At 33.9% G+C, this 20,430-nt stretch overlaps 1 protein-coding gene across 1 annotated transcript; it reads right to left on the minus strand.

Annotated features, from left to right (window-relative positions):
- Positions 1 to 9,629: 9,629 nt before the first annotated feature.
- Positions 9,630 to 11,047, minus strand: LOC145035740 (STOREKEEPER protein-like). Its single transcript, XM_078984240.1, has one exon. It carries the CDS (start codon positions 10,973 to 10,975, stop codon positions 9,770 to 9,772), a length of 1,206 nt encoding a protein of 401 aa, XP_078840366.1. The 5' UTR covers positions 10,976 to 11,047; the 3' UTR covers positions 9,630 to 9,769.
- Positions 11,048 to 20,430: the final 9,383 nt, after the last annotated feature.

A 20,430-nucleotide genomic window follows, 5' to 3' on the forward strand; every position in this document is an offset into this window, starting at 1 on the left:
ATGGACCCCGAATTAAAAATCAGATCAAGATTTCCATTTTATCATATTTCATTTCATGAAGTCGTACTATTGATGTTGATATTGATATTGTATGGTCAACTGATAGAGTCTTACAGGAGACGCTAGGCTTCGGAATTGAATGGAATGATTCCTCTCCCTTGGTTGCCTTCACTGCCCGTGAATCCCTTCTCTTTTTCTATTCCAGTAGTCTTATGCGGTCTGGTCTGTCCATTAGTTGCTTAACTCATAGTAGTTAGGAGGTTGTTGTCCTAATGAGTGTAGCGGAGTGCTCCCTATCCTATTACTCATCTATAGGGCTATCACCCTAGCTTTCCCTGTCTCTGCCTTTCTTTCCTAGTCCTGAGTTTTTCTTCTTGACTATTGCGGGTTTGACACTATTCAATACTAAATATCTACTCGTGGAGGGAGGGGAGGCAATAGATTCATCTTAGGCGGGAAAAGAGATATTCAGAAAAGCCGATTTCCTGTCCTGTCTTAAGAACCTGACTCAAAAGAGAAAAGAAGACCGGACTAAAAGAGATCTCACTTTCGACGATTGAACTCCACTTTCATATCAGGCTTGCACTGGAATTCACTTTCAGGAATCCTTGCTCCTGTTGGTGCTTGGAGTAATATTCAAATGTAATCAATGTTTTTGAGACAATCACAAGTCGAAGGAGGAACAATTTTTTACAAAAAAAAAAATTATGGTCTAAATAAGATTATTAATGTTTCTTAGAGGGCAAATTATATTTTTCGTTGTTGCTTTTTATCTACATATTGGAAATTAACCTTTGTTAAATTATTAACGTAATATGTAGAATAGTAGAATATTTAAATATAAAAGACGCTTCAGTATTATCATGTCCAGTTAAAGGTCTTAATGGTTTACAAATTTGCTTTATAAAATAAAAAAGAGGTTAAGAGGGTACATATTATTAATTCATAAGTGTAACTCGTTGTCAAAACTCAAAAGTAAGATATTCAAATTATGAAGAGACTTTGACGTAACCTAAGTGATGTTCAATACCTCAATTCTTACTAAATTGTCAAGACCAAATTTGTTTAATTGCAATCGCCACCTCAAACTTTCATTAAAATATTTATTCTACACATATAAGCACTCATTCTCATTTTAGAGCCATTTTTAAAGCTTTTTGCATGAAGACTTGTATCCTTCAAATTCTACAATACAAATCATACATCATTTTTTTCCGGTGAGTATTAGTGGAGATATACAATTCTTCTGTGGATGTTGGAATTTTTTTTGAACTCTTATGCAACTTAGTGATCTACTTAAACAAGGTACACATATATGTGGCAATGACTAGTATTGAGCACTTACTTATAATATAAATGCATGTAGAAAAAAGAATATACTTCTCCCCATTAGAGGTGCATACAAAACCATTTTGCTTTTTTGGAATTTCCGAAATCCCATCCGGTCCGGACTTTTAAATATACTGGTCCAATAATCCTCTTCCTCGGTGTTTGGATTGGATATCCATTGAAATCGGATTTTATCCGGAAAAAATCATATAATTTTCAACTAAAATCCAAATCAACCTCGGTCTATGCGTTTCTCTAGTGACCCATCACATGAAGAAACAATGTCATTCTAGGGACTTACAACTATAAAGATATATGCTCACACTTGCTTCGTTGTCTACACTTGATGTTCCAATGAGACTCCATGATGTCTCCATCAAGACTCCATTCAATATGGCTCTTCATCTATTTACAATATGAAATATAATACACTTTCCTATCTAACCTATTATTTCTCATGATTGCATGGAAAAGTACATTACAAACAAATAAGGAAATGACATCTAAGTCAAGATTAATCTAATTTAAAAAGTCCAAAACTTCCCAAAACATCGCAAACGTAGGTCTTAATACGAGGCAATGAGTTATCGGGCCGATACAAAAAAAAAAATAACAATCTTTTGATAAAATTATATATATATATATATATATATATATATATATATATATATATATATATATATATATATATATATATATATATATACACTATATTATTAAGTATATTGGATAATTCTTGAATTTTAAGAGGTATAAAATTTAAAACTTGATGTACAAATAAGTAAAGCATAGACAAACAAGTAATACTTACCAAAAATCGAATACAATGAATTAAGGAGGTTATTATAGAATGTTGAAATCACCACTAATTTTTACCAAAGTTGGATACAACTTTGAGTGTTATTACTATAACCTTGAATAAGCATGTGAATATTTTAATGTGAAGTAGGAATGTAGCTTAAGATGGAAACGTATATTGGATATTAATCTAATATTATTAGCTTTATAAATCTAAATGGAAAGCATGATTTTTGCCAAAAAAAAAATAATAAATAAATATGTTGGCAAGATGTTTATCACATGTATAAAACTAATGTTACAAAACAATTTTTTTTGTTATTTTTTGTTTTAAAAAAAAGACATTGATCCGCGATCTTTTTTTTTTCTTGAATTAATTAAAAAATCAGAAAAACAGTAGCTTCAATTAAAAAAAAAAAAAAAAAAACTTTGGGAGGGCTAATCTTTTTGTTGATGCCAAAAATTAAGGTTTGTAATATTTTTTTCGTTTGTGTTGGGTTGCCCAAGAATTGATAAATTGAATTTGACTGTATATTAGCAAATATTGGGAGAGCTAATTATCCCAATAAATTGTTAATTACTAAATTAAAAATTAAACCTCCAGTTAAGACGTCATTTATAATAGTTGATAAATGTAACTATGTTAAAATTAGGAAACAATTAAGTTTTCATTGGTCAATATTCCTTAAAATAATATTAGTTAAATTTTCATTGATCAATATTACTTGAAATAATATTGTTAATTGGAAAGGGTATGTTTCAACACTTTATACAATTGATTTTTTTCTCTCTAAGTTCTTTGATAAGGAACAACATTAATCTTTTTGTCCAAAACATTATCGTTACGTATATTAGTACAAGAAATATTATATTTTTTCATTTTTCTATTGTATGATCATACATTTGTACTAACATCGTATTTTCTTTCCCATTTTCCACCTCTCACTATTATATCTCTTAGGTTAAAGGGAGTAATAGTGAGGCTAACATGATGTTACATAGAGTTTTTGAAATCATGTAACATTTGCCACAAAAATATGTTTGCCTTGTAAAGTTGGGCAGTGGTAATGATGTCATTTAAATAAGTTTCATTTAAAAAAAACAAACAAATTAGTGCCAACTGGTCACAAACCATCGTTCCCATGTCTCTCCTCTCTCTTTTGGCTAGCCGGCTAGCAAGGCTTTCTTGGCAAGGTCCTTGTCAAGAGCCAAGGGTAGTGTTTGGCGTTCTTGGCAAGGCTTGGCGCTTACCACTCCTTTTTGTCCAATTTAATTATAATAATCGCATATGTTTCTTTCTAAACTTTGTTCTTTTTCATTCAAACTTTCGGTTAACCGATTTAAAATTATCATGCTGTAACTCTCGCATATGACACTTTCCAAAACATTATGTATTCTTTAAATTGTATGCCATATTTTGAAATTAAACAAATTTCCAAAACAGGACTATGTTCAAATAAAATTATTTGTTGCTACCAAAACGAAACAATTTGTCACCACTTATTTAGGGTAACCGAGAACCAGATCAAATACCACTAATTGGTTCTAGTTTGATTTTTAGTTTAAAAGGTTCATCCCTAACTTATATATCCGTGTCATCATTGCATTGCCCGAGTACTACCATATTGTGTAAAAAAATATTCACCAAACACCTACCTAAATTTTAAAAGTTGAAACGGATATTTGTCCAAATAAAAATAAGTCGTATGAAAATTATTTGCTTAAAACAAAATAAAATCTTTCTATCCTTGGAAATTAACGGATCTGAATCAGATTATATTATTTCATGGACAATATTATCCACAAAAAATTAGAATATGGATGAGATTAATGATTATTTGATTGACCGATTCCATGAAGAATACAGAATTTACTATTGTTTTGATGAAGTCATGGATGATATACATAACTTCTATCACGTGTAATTCTTGAACACATTCGCTGTTAGTGGTTTACCCCTGGTTATCTATGTTTAAAAGTTCGATGTCAATAATACTATTATGGAATCTTGACCCATGAAATGGATTGTGCAATCGCAATTGGTTGATATGTAAAACTTTTCAGTTTAATGTCATTAATGCAGAAATAGTTGTTGATCAACATGATGGAAAAATGGTATTTTTGCCATGGATTTATCTATGTCCGTTTGAAGATGACATGTTCTGATTCAAGCTAAAGAGAATAATGTCCAATTCGATTATGTTTCACGATGAAAATCAATAAAGCTCAGGACAAACAATACTAAATGTAGGTATATATCTTCGAGAATCTATTTCTTGCATACCCAACTTTATGTGGCATTATCCAAAGGGATATCGGGTGTCCATACAAAAGTATTAGTGAATTGGGATGAACAATTCAAAAGCAGTGAAGTCTATACATTAAGTGTTGTGTATATAGAAGTATTTGATGATTAATAATGTACAATCAATTATGTGTTGTATACATTTGTAAACAATCATAACTCTTCATTTTTTATTCTAACTAATTTTGTATTTGCTAGAATGACTATGAGTGATTATTATTTAGATGTAGTAAACTATTTCTACAAAATAACTAATCGACTCTAGAAACTAATTTTTGAAAATTAATCGTACCCGTCGCTTGGCGCAGGTAAACAGCTGGTATAACAATCATATTTTATATGTTACAATGTCAATACAATTTCCTTAAAAACATAAACATATAACCGCACTTCATGATTTTGATTGTATGAATTAATGTCAAAACATACAATCTACTATAATAAACGGAAATAATTTTGCCACATATCACTATCTAATTAGTTTTGATACTTGTCATTTTGTGATATTTTTTAAATAAATAATTTCCACATATTAATTTATGGTTTTTTTCACTTTTTAAAATAAAAAATGTACATAAACTTATACTTAAATATGTAAAGTATCAAATATAATAAATATTATAATAAATTAGAATTAATATGTTTCTTTATTCCTTATTTCAAATTTCTACTTTAAAAAATAATTATTATTTACATTTTAATATTCTATTTTTTTAATCAACCCATGTAATATACGGATTTTACACCTAGTCCAAACATACAATCCAAATTATAAGAGAATCAAAATTAGTTCCCACTTTCTTTATTTGTTTTTTGCTTTCATCTTTTTGGTTAAATATGTAACTCATAATGTACACCAATTTGTGTTACCGACATGTTGTCTCCTGGACATATTTCTAACATGACAAGATATTAATTAACTATAACTTAATTGTATAAAGTGTCAAGATAATTCTCATTTATCATTTATTGGTCTCAACAATCAACGCTAAAATAGATCTATATTTTCTTAAGTTATTCTAAAATAGAGTCTGTCAAAAACAAAACTAATTCTTTTGCAAATTGGTTTTTTTACATAAAAAGTGCTTTTGAGTTTTTTTTATTTTATTTTTTTTTTTATTTTTTATTTTTTTATAGAATCTTCGAACTCAAGTCAGATTTTTTATTCTAATGTCTAACAGAAAATGATTTCGGAAATTTCTTTTACTTATTTTTCGAACTCAGTTATGATTTTTGGACACTTTTTTTTCTAGAAAAGGTAGCTCGAAATTTTGAAACCATCTATATTTTGGGAGACTGTGAAACGCATTTTTTTATTATTTTTATTTTTTTAATTAGTTTTAGTTAATTCAAATTCCGAAAATAATATTTAAAGAAAGAATTTTTGGATTTTCATTTATTTTGCATTTTAAAATTATTTTTTAGAATATGTACAGTGTAATATTCTATTATAATATTTCACGTATTTTTAATAAAAAAACGGGTTTTTTTTAGTTAATTCAAGTTCCGAAAATAATATTTAAAATTTTTTTTTTAGATTTTTCCATTTATTTTGCATTTTAAAATTATTTTTTAGAATATGTATAATGTAATATTATATTAGAATATTTCACGTATTTAAAAAAAAATAAGATTTTTTTATTTTTTATTTTTTTATTTTTTTAGTTAATTCAAGTTCCAAAAATAATATTTAAAAAAAGATTTTAGATTTTTCCATTTATTTTGCATTTTAAAATTATTTTTTATTTATTTTTATTTTTTTTAGTTAATTTAAGTTCCGAAAATAATATTTAAAATTTTTTTTTTGGATTTTTTCATTTATTTTGAATTTTAAAATTATTTTTAGATTTGATGTCACGGTTTCACAAAATTAGACAGGTCTCAAATGAATCTGAACCTATATATATATATATATATATATATATATATATATATATATATATATATATATATATATATATATATATATATATATATTCAATGCAAATTCGAAATTTTCATGTTTTTAACATGTAACATGTGGTTTGCAATAATGAACTCGGCGACCGTCATATGTTTATGGGGATTGGGGAGACCGCAATGTAAGATATGCTAAAACATCTAAACAGTAAATACATCGCATATCCTATTCTGGTCAATTTCTAAATGAAACCTACAAGACTCGAATACATGTCATATGGAATGACTAGTGTCTTATATGATAGGCTATGGGTTAGTTGGCTTATAACACATACAAACTCTCATACATAAAAATGCAAATGTGTTAGGATTTTGTGCGGATAATATGTACGTTGTAAACTCAAGTTTGTTATTTTCAATTAAAACGATTTTAAAACCTTTAAGTTTGTTTACGAGTTAAAAAGAGCATGTTTAAACATAATATAGTGGGAGTTTTTTCAAAATAAAAAAATAAAGATACTTATTTTGATAAAGTTTTTATAATAGGTTGTGTTTTTCTAACATTTAGCCGTAATATATAAAAACAATGTAATTTTTTCGTAACGTTACATCGATTGGTGTCATTTTTGTTACACTTTTTTTGCTGTCACATAGACATCATTTAGGGATTTACCACATCCCGTCAAATGTTTGTCATTTAGAGGGCACGGTTTGTCATTTTTTTTTTGCATGCAACACATTTTAAAAAAAGAAAAAAAAATATTATATAAAAACTAAAATTTTCATTAAAATACCAAGTACAAATATATTTGAAATTAAAAACAATGAACTTAAAGTTAAAAAATACACGAGACGCTTAAAATTAAAACATGTAAATATTAAAACAAGCTTCAAATTAAAATAAAACACGACACAAGTTTATTCAACATGTTGACGCTATTTTTCACACCGTCTAGATGATTTACCGAAACTCAAAGAAACTGAAAATGTTTGTTAGTTTCTTTGTGGCAAGCCTCAAGAGCATTAACCAATAAAATTTCTTTATTTTCACTGTTTACTTCTATATACCTCATCCTAAGAAACACAGTGTGAAACTGCACTGCAACTACGTTTGCATGTCTCCATTTCGAGAAGAGTTGATCTTTACTTTGATGTCAATCGGCTTTGTGGTTTTATCTTTTGGTGACTCTCCTCCAAGAAGTATGTACGCATCTATGAAGATGATGTTGATTGGTTCTTCATTTACATCGACACATGCATATGCCAATAAGATCTTTTCATTTGTGGTCCAAAATGAGTCATTTTTTTAGAGATGAGGGTTTGAAACTAATGAAAAATAAAAAAGGTTAAGAGAGTAGAATAAAGATGGTTTGAATGTGGTGAAAAATAAAAAAGGATGTTGATATTTATAGTAGTTGATGAAAGGTTTAAAATTTAAAATATTGAAATAAAAAGCGGTTATATTTTGAAAAATGAAGTTTTTGTTTTTGTTTGTTTGTTTGTTTTTGGAAAAATGGGGTATTTTTTCAATATATATATTGAAAATATGTTGTTTGTTTAAAGTTGTAAAACAAGAAAAGAAAAACACTAATGTCTCTATCTCTCATCGGTAGCTTATTGTTGAATTCCACCATTGAACTCGACATGCCGAATATGCGGTTCGGTGTTTGCCGATTTCACCTCACATCTGCCGAGACGATTTCGCCTAGTCTAACCAGTATCCCAAGTCCCCCATCCTTTTTTTTTTTGTTGTTTTTTGTTTTTTTTTTTCCCTTTAAACTTAGACCCTTGAACCATTAATTTTTATCAATTTTTAATTATAATACAAATAATAATCATTATTTTTGAAAAATTAAACTTACTAAATAAAAACAAATACACATACGAGATTAATAATTAAAATCTCTCGTTTTATATAAAAAACTCCTAAATAAAAAAATAAAATCACCTCAATGATATAAGTATATTACTTCACCTTTGTGAAGGTATTGTGAATGAGCATGGATACAATGAGATATAAGTATATTACTTACTTTGTGAAGGCATATACTTAAACTAAAAAAAGCAAACATATTAACCAAAAAAAAAAAAGGAAATAGAGCGGACATTTTGAGTCCTCAAGCAGAAATAACATATAGTGAAACACATTATACGATTCTGAATAATGAAAGGTTACAAACAATAATAATGTATGCATGTATTATAATATATAATATGATTATTAAATATGAAGGTAAAACGATTTGCAAGTACGATGAAAACAACATAATTAACCCGGATCAATAATTCATTCCTATTCAGTTGAGTTTTTAACAAGAGTAGCTGAAACTCAAAATGCTGAAACATGTCAATATCATCGAGAAGACTTAAAAGGGCATCAATACCAAAACAACATAAAGGAAGACTAGTAATATCTTTAAATAATGTTTTTTATGGAACTTTTTTTTATGTAAATTTATGATTATTTCTTTAATGTTGGCTATTTTTTAATTTTAGTTGCTTGATATTTTTAAAATTTATGCATTGTAATGTTTTTATTTTACTTAAGACAAAATTTTAAAATTGATCCTACAAAAAAAAATATGGTTTTTGTGGTTTACAAAAAGTATCCTTTTTAAGATGACTGGTGCTTGTACTTCGAGAATCTTGCATCATTTAAGAGATCACCAAGATGTCGTTAATCATTGTGGATGTTAAGCCATTTCCTTTCAACACAGTTTGCTTGCCATTTAGCCTTAATCAACCATAAATCTACTCCTATGATTCAATATCCTTGCATTCGAACAAAACTTTTTCTTATGCAAAGTTTAGGAGGAAGTAGGAGAAGCATGATTCAATCTGCATTCAAAAACACTAAATGACGCCCTTATAGATCCACCGCTCCATCCCTACTAGGGGTGTAAACTGGATAGTTCGGCTCAGATAGTAAAAAATTTGTGAACCGTGACAACGAGGTAGGTACCTCATCTGCACTAACCGAATTAGCAACAGAACCGAACTGAACCATATAAAAGCGGGCAACCACGGTTTAGTTCACAGATACCCGCTAAATATAAAAAACAAAATTCAATCAAGACTATAAACTTCATTCGAGCGATTTCTTTTGAAAATTGGTAAGTCCTAAGAGTTTAAAAAAACATAATGAAGTTTAAATAACATGCATTAGCAATGTAGTTTCATTTCTATTATCTGTGAAATATATAATCAAGTTGTTATGGATAAAAAATGAAGTAAGAGACTATGAATAAAACACAAAGTACAATTTGCATATTGATTGCAAGAGCAAAAGACATTGGTATTCTTTATAATTTGACTTAATATTAATAGCCAATTCATAGTGCTCCACAAAGCCACAGATGATAACAAAAATTAAACATATTTAACCCCATAAAAGTAAAAAATTACACCAATAGAGCACAAGTTTCATAAAAAGGTAACTCATTTACCTAAAGATGTTGTTTCCAAATCATTTACGCTACTTAGCAATGCGATTCTTCTCCTTCTTAACACAGCTTCATTGTCAAAAACTGCCTCCCATTTCTCATTCATTTCTTTTGCTTTTGCTTCCCCAATCAAACTCAAATTTTCCTTGATTAAAGCCACAACACCTGTAGGAAATCTGAAAGATGATGAACATTCTGAGTTTAATGCAACGCTCCAATATGGATACAATGTCTCAAAATCTTCAACTTTAGCGATCGTTGTTTTATCATCTTCATCTTCCTCTTTCACTTCCATTTTGGGAATAACTTTCACGGGTTTGGTTTTAGGTTTTGGATTGGATCCACCAGCAGAAGCACTCGCACTCACACTCTCACACCCATTAATTCCCCATATCTTCTTTGAGACCTCGAACAGCTTGCGTTCATGGGGCTTAGGAAATACAGGATCTTCGCCATTACTGCTCGCTTTTTCAGAGTTGACTCGGAATTTCTTCTTCAATCTCCGAATTTTCTCATACAATTGGCTCTTTGTAGCATTTCCAGGTAGCAAATCCATGGTGAATTGATAAAATCCATCCATATCGGATAAGGGAGAACAACCTTTTATGGATTGATAATCAATAAATCCTTGCAGTAACAAAATTTCATCGTCATCGCTCCAAACCCTTTTATTTACCGACTTCTTTTCATCATCAGCATCCCCATTTGAGAGTTTGACTTTCTTTTTGTCCTTCATATCAGATTCAGAAGAAGGGCGTTTTGAAATGGGTATCTTCTCAGGGGTTGGTAAAGTATTTATCTTTTTGGAAGGCATGACGGCAATATCTGGAGCGGTAGGCGATCTCAATTCGGAATTGGAGTCTAAGGTAGAAGATGATTTAGTGGGTAGGGTTTGTCGTTTTACGATCGAAGTTTTCAAGGGAGTAGGCATTTCTTCTTCCGAATCTGATACTGATTCTTCTTCAGATGACGATTCCCGTGTTTTTGAGTTTGGGTTTTGGATTGTGGGTTTTCCATAGGGATGTTTCACAGCGCCAATGGTTTCTTCGTCCGATTCTTCTTCCTCTTCTTCTTCAGATGATAATGATTCTGCGTTTGCTTTATGGGTGATAGCATGCTGTTCTTGTTCATCCTCAGTTTCCTCGTCATCGGAGGAAGCAGATGGAGGATCATCTAGAGGAGTGGAACGCTTGGTAGCCATTTGTTAATCGGGTCTGAAGTGGGGGTGTCAGAACTCAAGCAGAGATTTTGATTTCGGAAGTCGGAACATGTAAATGAAGGGGTTAGGGTTCAAATATGGGCTCATGGGCTCCTGGACAAATATCATCAATTTAATATTTCTTTTGAATTTGGAGTTACAATAAAGTAACTATTAATTATAAAATAAAATATAATCACAAAATTACCATTTGGGGTTTCTAACGCTATTCCATAACCTAATCTATATATGGAAGTAGGGGAAATCAGATACATGGAAGATGAAGTAAAAGAGTTTAAACCAGAATCTAAACATGAGACGTGCAAATCTGATGAAGGCAAGTTTGATGGATGTCCCGACGGCGTACAAGATACAACCGACCCTCTGTCGGTAAGAGGTGTGCCGGCAATCGACAACAAAAAGAAGAATGTTCGTGAGTCGGTTGAAGTTCCGCACAAGTCAATGACATTAATTACTCCTAGTGAATTGTTTATGTTCAAGGCGGTGGACACGCATGGAGAACCTCAAAGTCAACGCGCCAATGAGGTACATTTGGGCTCACTAAAGGGACTACTTCATGAGGGATGTTTTGGGCCTTTTCCCTCTGGACCGATAAATGACGGTAGAAGGCGTCTTCCTAAATATTCTGATATTGGGCCTGAGAATGAAATGGAAGAGGGTGATGTGGAGGATGAGAGGAGTCACTCATTACATAAAAAAAACAAAGAATTGAAGATGTATTATCACAGACTCAAATCCTAGACTTAAACAGAAAACCATCCCCATCTCATTCCGGTAATGATGCAAATGCCATGGACGAGACTGACCTTACCATCGAAATCAGGCAAATAGTGGGTGTGGAAATCAAAAAAGGGAACATGGTACTACAGAAAGCAATGGGTGATTTAGGTGAACATAATAACCCTCAATGAATTTTTTATCCTTAAATATAAGAGGATTAGGCGAAGATAAGCAAGAATGGGTAAGCCTTCGAAGAGCACATAGAATTTCAATTGCTTGCTTGCAGGAAACTCAATTAGGGGTAATCACATCCTCCTCTATCAAAATTTGTGATTGTTGGGGGAATGGTAACTGTAATTTTGAAATTGTAGAAGCAACAGGAAGATCAGGTGGTTTACTTACCATGTGGGATAGTCAACAATTCATAGCGACAAAATCAATTCGTGTTAGATTCTTTCTAAATGTATTTGGTAGATGGGGCGATGGTGGTGACAAACTTGTGATAGTGAATGTTTATGCTCCACAGTCGCCAGCCCTGACAAAGAAACTATGGGATGATCTGTTGGGAATATTAGGGTTGCGGTGGAGATCTGGATACGAACTTGGATCGTGATATCACTTTCCGAACTGATATTTCTACCCTATGCCTGGGTTACAAGAAATTCAAACTAGGATAATCCAAGCAGACACCTATCTTTCTAGGCACAGAAAACGTAAGTTATTATGCTAAAAGGTTATGTGAATGTGTGATGAAAACAAGAGCTAAAAACCATACCTCTTCTGGAAACGAAGAGTTGTTTATATACTAAACACAATTAGGGTTTCATTAGGGATGGGCCGTCATTACTTGCTTAGGAAGCAAGTAATATTAATCCAGATTAGGGTTACCAAAAACTATAGAATTTCGTTAGTTTTACCATAATCAACCTCAAGAATTGAATTTTCCATTATGTTCCCACATGCAAAATTCGGTGAGGTCCCCAGACCCCGCTAGGGGCGCTGCCCCTTGAATTTTCCAGCCAGGGGATCTGCCCCTTGGACCCCACTAGGGGCGCTGCCCCTTTGGAAACCCCGGACCCGGGGGCGCTGCCCCGGACCCCCGACTAGTCGTCGAACCGGCTTCTAACTCGATCTTATACATGCGTGCACTCCGCACTAACCCGCATATGTATTAGAGTACAAATCATGAAACCCCTTAGCTCACATGTTAGTTCCAGTTACTTAAAATGACATGATGACACTAAAATCACCAACAACCGTCCCCCATTTTAGTGTAACCCTTGAACAAACATAACCTTATCAACAACAAACCAAACTAGTACATAATGAAAATATCAAACCGATTGAATTTCCACTTAGTATCATACAATTGCAAATATTCGAGAATCAAGGTGTTCTAAGAATTGAACCCGTCAACCCATTTGAATACCAGAAAGTAAAATACATACTAGTTTATTGAATTTCTAGCATAGTACAACTTGATACTATTATAAAGTCGTGTGTCCCAATCCTCTCATGATCGTATCAAGGTCAAGTCCACAACCTCTTGAAATGCGGCTACACTTCACAATCACGTAGGTAACTCTTTTCCATGTATCTGCACATACATTTATCGAAGGAATTATTAATAAGTTAAACTTCAACCTGGCTAACTTGCAGAACCGAACACATACCTGGGATGAATACTTCATGTGTTCTAATCTATAAGTATGAGCTTTCCACATTGAATTCAACTCCTAACATTATATTAGGAGGGAATTGGGTGTCTCATCATTATAGAATTAAATGGACTTTAATCCCATCCCGATTACAGACTTGTGCACTAAGTCTCTTGTCAGACCTTTAGTCAAGTGATCTGCCAAATTATGTTGCGATTTCACAAACTCAACCGAAATCACACCATTCATGATTAGTTCTCTAATCATACTATGTCTAACACCTAGGTGTCTAGACTTGCCATTATAAACCTGGCTATATGCCTTAGCCAAAGCGGCAACACTATCACAAAGGATAGAAATTGGTGCTATCGGTTTAGACCACAAAGGAATCTCATAGACTAAATTCCTTAGCCACTTTGCTTCTTTACCAGCAGCTGTTAACGCAACAAACTCAAATTCCATTTTCGAGTTTGTAATGCAAGATTGCTTCTTGGAAGCCCAAGAAATGGCACCTCCCCCAAGCAAGAATACCCAACCAGAAGTTGAGGAATGGTCCTCCATGTTGGTAATCCAACTTGCATCTGAATGACCTTCTAAAACTGAAGGACTCCCCAAGTAACTCAAACCATAATTCATGGTTCCCTTGAGATACTTAAACACTCTATTCACTGCTTGCCAATGTTCAACACTAGGATTGCTAGTGTACCTGCTCAACTTACCTACAACAAACGCAATATCAGGTCTGGTACTTGTCATGGCATACATCAAGCTACCAATAGCCTTAGAGTATTCTAGCTGTGAAATGGGAATACCATTATTTGGCATTAATTTCACACTTGGGTCCATAGGAGTACTCACAGGAGAACAATCGGTAAAATTAAACCGCTTGAGAATTTTCTCAATATAATGACTTTGAGTCATTACCAATCCTTTGTTCATCCTCTTAATTCTTATTCCAAGAATTACATCAGCCTCTCCTAAATCTTTCATGGAAAACTTGGATGACAACAATTTCTTTGTTTCATCCACTTGATTTTGGTCGGTGCCAAAAATCAACATGTCATCTACATACAAGCAAATGATCACTCCAGCTCTAGTAGCATCATCAAATCTACTATAAACACATTTGTCACATTGGTTTGTTTTGAAACCAAAAGACAAAATCACCTCATCAAATTTTTGATGCCATTGTTTAGACGCTTGTTTCAGCCCATACAAAGATTTGACAAGTTTACAAACCATATGCTCTTTACCGGGCATAATGAAACCTTCTGGTTGTTTCATGTAAACTTCCTCATCAAGATCACCATTTAAAAAGGCTGTTTTCACATCCATTTGGTGAATAACCAGATTGTGGATACTTGCCAAGGCAACCAACAATCTAATAGTAGAAATACGTGCAACTGGAGCATACGTATCAAAATAGTCAATACCGGCTTTTTGTCTAAAACCTTGAATGACTAACCGGACCTTGAATTTGTCAATGGTCCCATTAACATTCATTTTCTTTTTGAAAATCCATTTGCAACCAAGAGGTTTAGAACCCGGAGGCAAATCAGACAACACCCATGTATTGTTCTCAAGAATTGATGACATTTCATCATCAATCGCTTCCTTCCAAAAGGCACTATCCCGAGACTCCATGGCCTCTTGATAAGTCTTAGGATCATCTTAAATACTATAGCAATAAGAGTATTCAAGATTAATTTCATCCCTTGAAGCTTCCACCAAATATAGTTGAAAGTCGGATCCAAAATTCTTAGCAATTTGGCCTCTTTTGCTTCTACGAATATCTTGTGGTTCTTGCACGACACCACCATCTTGACTTTCTGAATTTTGCTCTTTATTAGCATCAAAAGTCAGATCCTTAGGCCTTTGAATCGATGAAAACCTCATCTCATCAAAAATTACGTCCCGCGATTCGATAACAGTGTTAATTGAAATCGAATCATTAGGTTCTATTACATAAAACCTATATGCCTTGGAATGTTCAACATATCCTATGAATATGCAATCAATTCCATGTTCTCCCAAATTCTTCTTTTTGGGCTCGGTAAGTTTTACAACTGCCCGACATCCCCAAACCCGAAAATAACTCAAATTCGGTTTTTTCTTGAACCAAAGTTCATACGGGATTGTTTTATTCCTTTTATTTGGAACCCTACTTAACAAATAGCAGGCCGTTAACATGGCCTCTCCCCAGAATCCTCCACTCAATCCCGAGTAAGACAACATCGAGTTTACCATTTCCTTTAAAACTCGATTTTTGCGTTCAGCAATGCCATTCTGTTGAGGCGTGTAAGGTGTCGTGGTCTCATGAATGACACCCACTGATTGGAAGTATATGGGATCTATATATTCACCTCCCCTATCAGTCCTGAGATATTTAACCGGAATGCCCAATTGCAATTCCACATCGGTTTTGTATATTTTGAATTTATCTAAGGCTTCATCCTTAGAGTGCAACAAATACACATAGGAAAACCGAGTGCAGTCATCTATAAAAGTGACTACATACTTTTTATTCCCTAAAGAAGGAGTGGAATGAAAATCACACAGGTCACTGTGTACAAGCTCCAAAACAGCAGAATTTCTAGTGACACTAGGAAAGGGCTGTTTTGTCACTTTTGTAAGCATGTATGTTTTACATTTATCAGATGTCATATCAAAGGTTGGAATTAATCCATCTTTTGACATCTCATGCATCCTTCTAAAGTTGACATGACCTAATCTTACATGCCAAAGCATAGATTTATCAACATTAAAAGTAAAAGATACAAATGCAGAATTCTGAACAGGTAATAATTTGTCAACAATATTCAAACGAAACATTCTATTATTTAAATATCCAAAGCCTAAAAACATTCCACCCTTTGACAAAACAAACTTATCCGACTCAATAACTTGTTTAAAACCATCAGAATTCAAACAACTAGAGCTAACAAGATTCTTGCGAATCTTGGGAACAAACAAAACATCAAATAAACTAATTGTCTTTCCATAAGTAAATTCAAGACACACGACACCTAAACCACAAATAGGAATAAAAGAATCGTCTCCCATTTTCAGCATCGAGCCATCTTCAAGCGGAGTTAATGTTTCAAACATCCGTCTATCCTTGCATACATGGTTCATTGCTCCGGAGTCGATCCACCAAGCAACATCATCATCCTGCACATAGAATGATTCAGGGATAAATGAAACATAATAAACATAATTTGGATTAGAATTATCAAAGTTAGTCAAAAACTGACATCCTTTCACTTGGGTCGAAGACCCGTTCACTTTCCCATTGGCTCCACTGTTTCCAGCACCATTGTTGCCCAAATTCACACGGAAATCACGCTTGCAATGTCCAACTTGATTGCACCTCCAACAAACCAAATCCTTTCTCTTTTTGTTGGAGTTGCTTGGGACATGTTCCTGCTTACGTTTGCCATATCCTTTATGGTTCTGGTTCCTTGGTTTGTTTTCAACCATATGAACCGAGGGCTGTCCAGGTTCAACTTTTCCTTTGGGTTTTTCAGATTTGTCACTTTCCTTCGCACGAAGAGATTCTTCAATACGAATGTGACTAGCAAGTTGAACCAATGACAGTTCCTCCTTTAGATGTTTCAAGTTATGTTTGAAGTCTTTCCAGGATGGAGGCAGTTTGTCAATGATAGTGGAAACAACTATGGATTCATCCATATTCATTTTGTGCAATTTAAACTGTCCATATATGCCAAGGAGTTCATTGTACTGTTCAGTGACAGACCTTGAATCTTCCATCTTATAATTATTAAAGTCACTAACCAGAAACTTCTTGCTAGAAGCATCCTTAGTAATGTATTTCAGTTCAAGGGTATCCCACAACTCCTTGGCACACAAGGCTTCACTATGGATATCAAATAAAGCATCAGACATACCGTTCAGAATGTGACATTTGCAGATGTAGTCATCATTGTCCCACTTCTATCTCTTTCTTGTCTCTTCAGTCGTCTCAACAACACCTTCCTCAGGATCTGTTGGTCTTGGAGTAGTCAACACATATGCTGCTTTCGGAGTGGTTAGCATGAAGTGCATCTTTTTCTTCCAGCACCTGAAATCGACACCTTCAAACTTCTCCAACATGGCAAACTTAGTGGTCATCTCGCGGATTCAGTCACCCATCTCCAGAAAAATAAATATCAGTTCGTTTGTTGGGAATATTAGGGTTTGCGGTGGAGATCTGGATATGAGCTTGGATCGTGATATCACTTTCAGAACTGATATTTCTACCCTATGCCTGGGTTACAAGAAATTCAAACTAGGATAATCCAAGCGGACACCTATGTTTCTAGGCACAGAAAACGTAAGCTATTATGCTAAAAGGTTCTGTGAATGTGTGATGAAAACGAGAGCTAAAAACCATACCTCTTCTGGAAATGAAGAGTTGTTTATATACTAAACACAATTAGGGTTTCATTAGGGCTGGGCCGTCATTACTTGCTTTGGAAGTAAGTAATGTTAATCCGGATTAGGGTTACCAAAAACTAAAGAATTTCGTTAGTTTTACCATAATCACCCTCAAGAAATTGAATTTTCCATTATGTTCCCACATGTAAAATTCGGTGAGGCCCCCAGACCCCGCTAGGGGCGCTGCCCCTTTGGAAACCCCGGACCCGGGGGGCTGCCCCCGGAGCCCCGATTAGTCATCGAACCGGCTTCTGACTCGATCTTATACATGCGTGCACTCCGCACAAACCCGTACATGTATTAGAGTACAAATCATGAAACCCCTTAGCTCACATGTTAGTTCTAGTTACTTAAAATGACATGGTGACACTAAAATCACCAACAAGATCTCTCTATGTTGAAGATTAACATAAACGCAATATGGATAATTATGGGTGACTCTAATGTGGTACATAGACAAACTGAAAGAATAAATTCCCAATTTTGTTCAAGCAGTGCGGATAACTTCAATCAATTCATCAACAACAATTCCCTCCATGATCTTAAGAATGGGTGGATTCAAATTCACATACTATCGGCAGGAAGGAAGGAAGTTAAGCAAGCTTGATCGGTTCCTCGTCTGTGATAACTTTCTTAATTCCTTTTCAGGTTTCTCTGCCACGATATTACCTAGATATTTATCAAATCATAGCCCGATCATCCTTACCACAACACAGGAGGATTTTGGTCCAAAACCGTTCAGGTTATTTAATTCTTGGATGGCTAGGGATGGATTTAAAGAGATGGTGATTAAGGCGTGGAATGAATTCCAAGGGTATGGCGAGGCAGATTCCTTCTTGGCAGCAAAGCTGAGATTTATTAAAACAAACATAAAGAAGTGGAGGGATGTGGAATATGCAAGAGAATCAGGGGAGATGCAAGCAATGAAAATAAGGTTGGAGGAGCTTGATGCTTTGGCGGAAACACGTGACTTGATGCCTCATGAACTGGGAACAAGAAGTAATTATCATAGGGAAATTGTTGAACTTGAAAAGCTAGCAACGATGGATCTAAAACAAAGGTCAAGGATAAAATGGATAGTTGATGGTGATGAGAACAAAAAATTCTTCCATGGATACATCAACAATAGGAACCGTAGGAACTAAATGCATGGGTTGACAGTTGATGGTTCTTGGATTACCAACCCAAACCAAATAAAAAAGGAGGTTCATTCCTTTTTTGCAGAAAAATTCAAAGAGGGTTGAAGATCTAGAACAAAGCTGATAAATCCCAATTTTAAAAATTTATCTCAAGAAGCTCATGATCTGCTGGAAGCGGACATTGGAGTTGATGAAATACAAATTGAGGTTTGTTCTTGTGGAAGTGAAAAGGCACCTGGGTCAGACGGGTACTCGTTCAAGTTCTTTAAGAAATATTAGGACTTAATTAAAGACGACATTGTGGCATTTGTAAAGTACTTTGAAAGGTGGGGAAATTTGTCAAACGGTTGTGATTTATCATTTATAACCTTGGTGGAAAAAGTGAAGGATCCAACATCACTCAAGGATTATCGTCCCATCAACCTTATTGGGGCTCTTTACAAGATCATAGCGAAGATCCTTACTAATCGTATGAAGAAACACATTGGGGTTGTATTAATGAAGTTCAATCTGCCTTTTTGGAGGGACGTAACATATTGGAGGGACCACTCATGGTCAACGAACTAGTTTCGTGGATCCAAAAAAGTGGAAAAAAATGCTATTATTTAAGGCGGATTTCAATAAAATTTTTAACTCTGTTAATTGGGAGTACTTAGACACGATTATGACACAAATGAATTTCGGTGAAAATGGAGGAGATGGATAATGGGATGTCTGGAATCATCGAAAGCTTCTGTATTGGTTAATGGCTCCCCAACAAAGGAGTTTGCGATGTCCAAAAGAGTAAGGCAAGGCGACCCAATGGCCCCATTCCTTTTCATATTAGCAATGGAAGGGCTACATGTTATGATGAGTTCAGCAGTGGAATGGGGATTATTTGACGTGGTGAAAATTCCAAACTCCAATATTAATGTCTCGCATATGTTCTAGGAAAATGATGCGTTGTTTTTAAGAGATTGGTCACAAAGGAACATTGCAAATTTAGCAAGAATTCTAAGGTGTTTTGTAGCACCTGGTTCTTGGTACGTATTTAAATTCAATTATTTTGGTATTCTACTCTGGGACTCGGCAAGTTGGAGGCCCAACTTGTCGAGTAGACTCTACATTATTGCGAGAGTTTTAGTGATCTACTCGACCAGTCGGGGGACCAACTCGACGAGTAGGAGCTGTCTGGACAAAACCCTAATAATTAGGGTTTGCACCCTATTTAAAAACTTTATCTCGTCCCAAACCATCCTCCATCACCCCTCCCAACTCAGAGAAGCCCTAGATTGAAACCCTAACCTTGTTTGAGTGATCTTGAGCCATTTTTGTGTGTTTTGTGGTGGTTTGAAGTTTAAAGAAGAGAAGGAAGCTTGGAAGATCAAGAGAAGACTGGTAAATCCAGAGGTTTTGATTTATTTACATCTCATTTAAGGTAAAAAAAACTTCAACCTTGACTTCTCATTTGATAGATCTCCTTTAGGGCTTAGATCTTATCATT

This window comes from Lactuca saligna, chromosome 3 (assembly GCF_052625555.1).
Source record: "Lactuca saligna cultivar CGN05327 chromosome 3, ASM5262555v1, whole genome shotgun sequence".
NCBI classification, from domain to species: Eukaryota; Viridiplantae; Streptophyta; class Magnoliopsida; order Asterales; family Asteraceae; genus Lactuca; species Lactuca saligna.

What these genes read in the sequence shown, in the direction of transcription:
- LOC145035740 (XM_078984240.1), bottom strand. Translation starts at nt 10,975, where the DNA reads ATGGCTACCAAGCGTTCCACTCCTCTAGATGATCCTCCATCTGCTTCC.